This window comes from Nanorana parkeri, unplaced genomic scaffold (genome assembly GCF_000935625.1).
Source record: "Nanorana parkeri isolate BGI_ZX_2015 unplaced genomic scaffold, ASM93562v1 scaffold131, whole genome shotgun sequence".
Taxonomy (NCBI): domain Eukaryota; kingdom Metazoa; phylum Chordata; class Amphibia; order Anura; family Dicroglossidae; genus Nanorana; species Nanorana parkeri.
In genome coordinates this window covers 2,120,906-2,128,872 of record NW_017306399.1, presented here as the reverse complement: position 1 = coordinate 2,128,872, position 7,967 = coordinate 2,120,906, and the positions used below count along the sequence as shown (strand labels likewise).

General features: G+C 45.7%; 1 protein-coding gene across 1 annotated transcript in view; it reads right to left on the bottom strand.

Moving 5' to 3' along the window:
- CACHD1 (cache domain containing 1) overlaps positions 1 to 7,967 on the bottom strand; it is a 119,621-nt gene that overhangs the window by 27,853 nt on the left and 83,801 nt on the right. Inside the window, exons 7-9 of the mRNA XM_018553869.1 lie at positions 6,397 to 6,613; positions 1,255 to 1,404; positions 346 to 579 (exon numbers count right to left, since the gene is read on the bottom strand). Of these exons, the coding sequence (XP_018409371.1) occupies positions 346 to 579; positions 1,255 to 1,404; positions 6,397 to 6,613 (601 nt within the window). The remainder of the gene's footprint in view (positions 1 to 345; positions 580 to 1,254; positions 1,405 to 6,396; positions 6,614 to 7,967) is intronic.

Genomic DNA, 7,967 nt, shown 5'->3' with positions numbered 1-7,967 from the left:
GATAGAAAGTACAATAAACTGACATGATCAGATATAATCAGAATATTCAGTATCGCCCTATATAAGCCATAAAGTGAAAGAACACAGATTATACTTCATGTGCACTTCACATCATGGACGTGCGATCTGGGGATCAGGAGCCTGAACTGCCATTTTGGAAGAAAAAGCCGTCGGCTTCAGCTACATTCATTTAAGGAAGGTTAGAGAGTGCTGGGATGCATCTGATTGAATAGTTTTAGCTCCTTTTATTTTTTTTTCCAATGCACAAGACAAGCCACAAAGTAGATTTCCCCAGGAGTAATCCCAATAGCTTCTTACTTTCTCCGACTATACATTGGAACTTACCATCACCCATCTCATCTGAGTACGGGAGGCTGAACACTGCTTCGTCGATCATGCGGTTAGGCAAGTTGGTGTAAAACCTCCCCACGGTGGTCTCCAGGTTGCTGAGCTGGTTGAGGACCATCATGCTTCCTTTGGTGATGGGCAGACCGTTCCGATCGGACACGCCATACTTGGCTGAATTCTGCTCTGCGAGGTCCCGGAGGAAGGCCAGTTCTTTCAGTCCAGTGACTCCTTCTACATGGGAGATGAGGATGTTAAACGGGTTAAGCTTTGGCATTTAGTTGGCATGTACCAAATACTCAAAGCGTAATTGAAGACAAGGAACAGTGCAGTTGTGGTCAACTTAATTGACACGGGGGGGCCTCAAGTGTGGCCGCACATATTATTCAGTCAATGTAATGCTACAGGAAGCTGTCAGACTGCAAACATGCAACAGGAGATGGTCAGAGCATGACCATGCATGCTATAGGTGTGGTTGTAGACTTGGGGCATGCTTCAGGATAGTCATAGACTGGAGAAATATTACATGGGACTGCTAGAGATGACTCCTATTGCAGCCCCTTTATAAATCAATGGCTTCACATTTCACAAAAAAAAAAACGAATGCAGCCACCATGTGTATGGACAGGTAAGCCATTATATATTACATTTTTGTCCTTCTGTTTAGATATACTTTAAAGTGACATTAAAAGGCAAAAAAAATGTTCCCTCCCCCCAATGTCAGCACTTACCTTTAATATTGTGTGTATGTATGTATATATATATATATACATACACACAAATACAAAAAAAGCTGAGGCTTTAATTATCCTTTAAGTGAAGTGTATGTACAGTACCCTAAGGAAGGAAGTCCATCTTTTTGGAGTTCTTTTCTATAATTGAACAAAGTCTACAGGCCCCATTGCTTACCGTTCATGATGGCATAGGTGAGAACCATGACCGAGTTATTCAGCTGGCTGTTTTCCTCGCTGATCACCCTCAGTGTGGTTTTCTTGTCGTCTTCTGAGGAATCCCTGGAAGTTATACCAGCCGACAGGTATATTATCGCCATATCCGTGTCTAGAGAAATAGAGGAATGAATGGAAATGAAAAAACATTGATATACATCAGAATCAAAAGAAAATATTCCCAGATACATTTTTTTTTTTTAAAATAAAAAAAGTTTTTCCTTGCCATCACTGCAATAGGGAGAAAAAACAATTTGTAGTTATCTGATACCAGACACACTCAATCCACACACTTGTATGGAGGGCGCTGTAGCGTTTCTAAAATAACAGCATTATATTGGTATTGCGTTTTAGTTCTACGTTACAAATATCTGCTGTTTAACTCCTTTGTAAGCCTCGTTTTTTAACTTTACTACTTAGTGCAGCAGTGGTCAACTCACAAGGTAAAGGGGCCCTCAACTGTGCCTTCTGGCATTGCTAAGGGGCCACACGTAGGGGTGCATTTATAAAACGTTAGAGCTGTTTGCTCTGAAAACATCTGTGATAAAGAAGAACTATGAGGTGAGTGAAAATCACTCACCTCATAGTGCGAGCCGACGTGTGACAATGAAACGATCACACGTCGGCTCAATAGATCGGGGAGTGAACACATACCGTCGCTCGCTCACTTCTCGATCATCTCCCTGCAGAGAGCAATGACTGTCAGTCACGGCTCCTGCAGGGAATCGTCCCCATCCCCGCTCCGATCCTCCAGCGCTGACTAGATAGGCAGAGCCTACTGTCACTCACGCAGCTGGCTGGATCTCGACAGTAATGTCTGGATCCGTCCCGACTGCGGTGGTCTCAGTATACCGCGAGTATACTCACTATATACTGAGCTTTGGGTCACGGGAGGATGCTAGTATATGTCCTCCCATGAGCCCTTAAGAGAACTATGGGGGAAAACACTTACCCCGTAGTTCTCTTTTAAAGCTTCGCACCACATTCCAACGCTCTTTGGCTCTATCTAGTGGCCAAAATGCAGTGTGAGTCTACAACACAGTCCACTTCGCAATGTCAGAGGGCACAGTTGAGGGCCCCTTTATCTCCTGAGCTGACCACTGCTGCACTACGTTGTGAAGTAAAAATGAGGCCTACAAAAGGAGTTAAACAGCAGCTCCCATAATGCTACCAATGGGTTCCATTTAAAAAAAACAAGCTAACTTCACAACTGTTTCCTTGTGTTTACAGAAAAAAAAATACATATAAAGTATATTTCCATAACAGAAAATGTGACGCGTGATAAATCACTCACATGGAGGAGTTTATGGGGCAGAATAAGACTGAAAGGAAAGTGCGGTGTCCTTCCAAATAACCATCAATTACTACGAGCATTTATATACGGTAACAAAACCTCCTGCCAAAAACGGATACTTTTTTTTTTTTTTTACTTCCTAAAATGAAAACAGTTGAAAATGGAAAAAGGTTGGCGTGTTCCTGCTTTGTGCGCCGTGCCAAAAACGCAGCAGAAATGCAGGATATAGCAGAACAGATCCGCTGAATGAACAATGGGGGATTTGCCTTCGGCTTGCCACATCCATTCTTACAGGTAAAGGGGTGGGAATGCAGAGAGGTTTTTCTTGCAAAGGCGTCAATTCACAAAAGCCTGACGCGTGGGGTGTTCTCATGTCCTTAAATTGTGTGTAAAACGTTAATTGCAGGTTCCCCCTTTCCAACCTTCCCTTGCTCCCTCCCTACTTCGCTCCCATTCACTCTCTTTTGAAGCAGTCTTGTACTCACCTCCCATTCACTCTCTTTTGAAGCAGTCTTGTACTCACCTAAGTCCGCTGTCCATATCACTCGCCAGCACAGCTTCCGGCTGTGACCCAGCAATGCAGCTAGCGACAACACTAACTTGATAATGACATCACTTCTGGACCCCCCTTACTGGACAGCCAATAGGGGGTGTCCAGAAGATTACATAATTGTAAAGTATTAAACCAGCACACCATGGTTCAATCTTCAAGCATTGTCCTCTGTGGTGGGTGCTGTAGTGACTGCGGGTGGCGCCAATTCAGATCCAAATAGTCGCCCGCAGTCACTACAGCACCCACCACACGGGACATACCAGTAAGAACTGCCGTAGGATTCTTCTGCATTTACAAAATGACATGGACACCTAAAGAGGCCCCCTTCTTCTCTGCAATGAATATTGCAGAGAGGGGGTTTCAGCTGGACTTAATACATGATCATCATATTAGTCACATAAAAAGTCAATTTGCAAGGATTACTGCTCAGGATACTTCATTACAGCTTTCACTGACCGTCTAGCACGACATTAAAGCTGCAGTTTCATTTGCTTATAATTTGCCATCCTGGGTTCCTCTCTGCCCCTTAACATGCCAATGAATTTTTTGGATAAAACGTTTCCGTTTTTATATACATGCCTTATTTTAGACTCAGTGATGTCATCAGTGGGTCTCTATGAATGCAGATCATGGCTGGTAGGAGGGGCTGGCTGGGCACTGTACATGGCTTCCTGAAAACATCACAGCACCCTGCTTCAATATTCCTCTCAAGAGCCCTCAGCCCTGATGAAAGCAGTGGGCTGGGTCTTGGGAGGAGTTATGCAAATATTAAAATGCCTTGAAGGGTGGAGATCAGCCTGGAGGAGTGGGCGTTCCTAGAAAGGCCGCATTTGCAGCTAACACCCAAATGTAATTGCTGAGCGCCTGCTGGGTGCCTCCCACAGCTCTCATTTCTGCATAGGCTATGTGCAGCACATTGATGGTGTCACTGCTACTTTCATACGTTTATATCCAGGTTTGCAAGGGCATTTGGTGCACACGGAAAGGAATACATTTCAATAAAAGTTTTTGTGCCAGGAGTTCAGCTTTAAGTTCAGATTTCCCCAATGTAGCTGATGAGGTATAGGGAGCTGTCGGAGTTTAGCTGTTCCACTTCTACCACAAAAAAACAAAGTACAGTAAACTCTCAGTGATCCGGTATTCAACTAACCAGAACTCTCATCTAACCAGAAAAATAAATCCCCCCGTGTACTCACTGTTCTGTGGCATGTATTATCCTGGAAACGGTCGCGTGTCTGTCTTAATTTGCTTTTGATTACTGCATTTCAATAGAGTTTATGCTATGGTATGGCATAGCACGGGGGGCGTGGCATGGCATAGCACGGGGGGCGTGGCATGGCATAGCACGGGGGGCGTGGCATGACAAGGGGGCGTGGCATGGCACGGGGGGCGTGGCATGGCACGGGGGGCATGGCATGGCACGGGGGGCATGGCATGGCACGGGGGGCATGGCATGGCACGGGGGGCATGGCATGGCACGGGGGGCATGGCATAGCACAGGGTATGACATTAGTTAGACCTATTTTTATTAGCAACTCCAGCAACCAAAAATTACATTTATCCAGAATCTACCAATCCCCATGGATGCCAGATAACGGGGAGTTTACCGTATTTGTTTTTCCTGGATTGCCCCTTTAAAGTGACTTTCTAAATTCTGCTCAGACCTGCTCCTGATGCAACCACAGGGAAGTAATAAATTCCAATGCTCTTTCATTGTGTGCCAGCTCAGGATTCTGTGTACCTTCTGCAAACACCACGTCAGGGATCGGCTGCCTGCGGACTTCATAAACTTGTTGTCAGTCTGGACAAACAGATGGAAGACTAATCTCTGCGAGGTATGAATTTCTCACAGGAGGTCGGAGCTGCAAGCCTTTCCCCTTCTCCCAGCTAAAGGCAAGAGGAAGCTTGCTGGGAGAGATCATAGTAACGGCACCGTCCGTCTTTCTTGCGTCACCTCTGCCCTCCGATGAGGGAAATATCGCCACTTTGTTTACTTTTTAGAGCGTTTCTTAATCCGAGGCCTAAAGACAACTGTGAACGATGCCACTTCCATAACCGAGCAGTCAATTATACCACTCTATATGGCACGCCCAACACCCAAAACCCCTCCAACATTACATTTTGCCTTTGGGCTTGTCATGTGAGTAGTGGGGGGTCCTTCATCTTCTCTATCACCATTGCTGGTGGGCCAATCCTCAATGTTGCAGAGAAGTTCTCTGCAGCAATTTTCCTGGAAGTTGAGGGCGCATGAGGACACATCCTCACAGGGGTGTACCCATGGCAGCCTAGGCTCAGAGCAATGGGGATGGAAGATGCTAGGTGTCATACGGCCCGAAGGGGACTAGTAGGCAAGAAGAACAGCGCTGGCATGTGGTGAGGGCGCGTAGTGACCAGAATCAAGTTTTAAAAGCAAACCTATCATGAGAAAAAGACCTGAGCCGCCCCTGTTTATAGCCTTCTGAACATGCTAGCTTCCTGTTTGTCATACTATCCCCCGGCTTCAGTATTTTCTGAATCAATGACCTGGAACAAGTACGCAGGAGTTCTGCAGTCAGGTCACTTTACTCAACTTTCTGTATCATTGTGCTGGGTCTGAGTGATTGAGCAAGTATTAAAAAGGAGAACTATGAGGTGAGTGATTTTCACTCACCCTCATAGTTCGAGCCGACGTGTGACAATGAGACTGTCACACGTCGGCTCAGTAGATCGGGAAGTGAGAGAACACATACTGTCGCTCGCTCACTTCTCAATCATGTCCCTGCAGAGAGCGGTGACTCACTCACAGCTCCCTACAGGGATTCCCCCCCCTCCCCTGTCCGATCCTCCAGCGCTGACTGGAGGAACGGACGGGGGCAGGTAAAGCTGACTCTGCCTCTAGATAGTTAGAGCCAGCTGTCAATCACGCAGCTGGGTGGATCTCGACAGTATGTTGGGATGCGTCCCGACTGCGGCGGTCTCAGTATATCGCAAGCTGTAGCTCGCTATATACTGAGCTTTGGGTCACGGGAGGACGCTAGTTTATGTCCTTCCGTGACCCTTAGGAGAACTTTGGGGAAAAACACATACCCCATAGTTCTCCTTTAAGGCTAAAGACAGCCCAGTACCCTCACCATTGAGAGCTTTCCTACACTTCCTGTTGTGTCTCCAGTAGAGGAAGTAATGGGATTTCCCCAACGGGGCACACAAAATTCACAGAGGGTCACAAACAAACAATCTCTACTGTAACCAAAACTAAGAAAATTAACAGAAAATCTTACTTGGCTGAATCCTTGTGCCATTGTTGGTGCTTTTGATGAGCTGGAAAGCTTTCTGGAAGCCGTGAGCATGCTGAGTGGGGCTGTCCGAGGACTTCATACTGGCCAGGAAGCTGGCCATCTTTCTCTTGGTCTCGCTGGTGGCCGGGGACAGATATGTCTTATAGCACTGATCCAGGGAGCAGGTCCTCACCATGTCCGCCACAGTCAGGACAGAAATCTGGGAGGAGGCAGAAGAGTTCCAGTGTTATAGAGTACCGGTCACCACCAATACCGGCAACCGTTTTGTGAGTGGACATTGTTTCAGAAACCACCAAATATTTTCAGAAATTTTGACGACAGAAAATTGGAACCCAGCAAATTGACTACAACCACTGTCTATGGTTCACAGGTTTGATTTAAATATAAGCGGTCACTCTAGAAAACAAAGCAAAAGAGAGAGCAGGGAAAAGTGATTTGTTATTATTTGATTTGTTATTATTTGCTCTAAATACAAATCTTTTCCTGTATGTTTGAGTTGAGGGCAGATCTCGACCATCTTTAGAACCCCTCAGGTTTGCATATTAATAGGGCAGAAAATTATAGATCACACAGTTTTATATTTGTTTTTATAAACATTGAAAACATGACAAAGGATTCTCAGCGTTCTGTGGGTTAGCTGAAAAGAGGACTATAGCCATCCTTTTTTAAAAATCTTTATTCCTCTTTTGGGTCACAGGAGTAGATTTGACCCAAAGTCAGCATCCAGTGGTCTACTGCCCCCTATTTGCTGACAGCGCAGAGCTTCCTTGCGTCAGCAAGGAAAGTTACATAGTCAGGTTGAAAAAAAGACATGTCCATTGAGTTCAACCTGATAATATTGTCGGGATCCACCAAGCTACATGATTTAGGGCTGCAACCAACTAATCGATTATGAGAATAGTTGACAACTATTCTCATTATAGATTAGTTGGCTGGATCCCCTAGCTCTCTCCAGGGTGCAAAAGCCAGCCGGCTATTGCAATTTCAAATGGCCAATAGCAGGCTGGCTATTGCACCCACCCACTACCTGCTGTATTTACATTCAGCTGGCGCCGGCAGAATCTTGTTACTGGCAGCTGTCATTCCCGGGCTGAATCTATTCAAGCTCCATGTGCTTACAATACAATTATTTTAAAAAATTGCATTGCAGTGCCAATGATTTCAATGGGTCGCCAAACGCGCCCTCCACCCACAGTGTGATCGCCCGCACTGGAATGCACGGTACTGCAGTGCTGAGCGTTCCAGTGGCGTACGATTGCAAAAAATTGTGCAAGCCGTTTTATTCTGAAGTAATCTTTATGTTTGTAACACTGCATTTGTGTATTTTTAATTAAGGATGGTATTTCATTTTTTAATCCGATTATTCGAAAAAAAAAATAATCGCCCAACAAATCGATTATGAAAGTAATCACTAGTTGCAGGCCCAGCCTGATTGACATCTGTCTCTCTAGAGCCAAAGCCAGCTGTGCCCGCCCCCTCCCAAGTTAGTCTCCCCCAGTGAGGTTTGGAGGAACAGAGTGGGGAGGGGGAATCCCTGTGGCGGTGGTGACGGG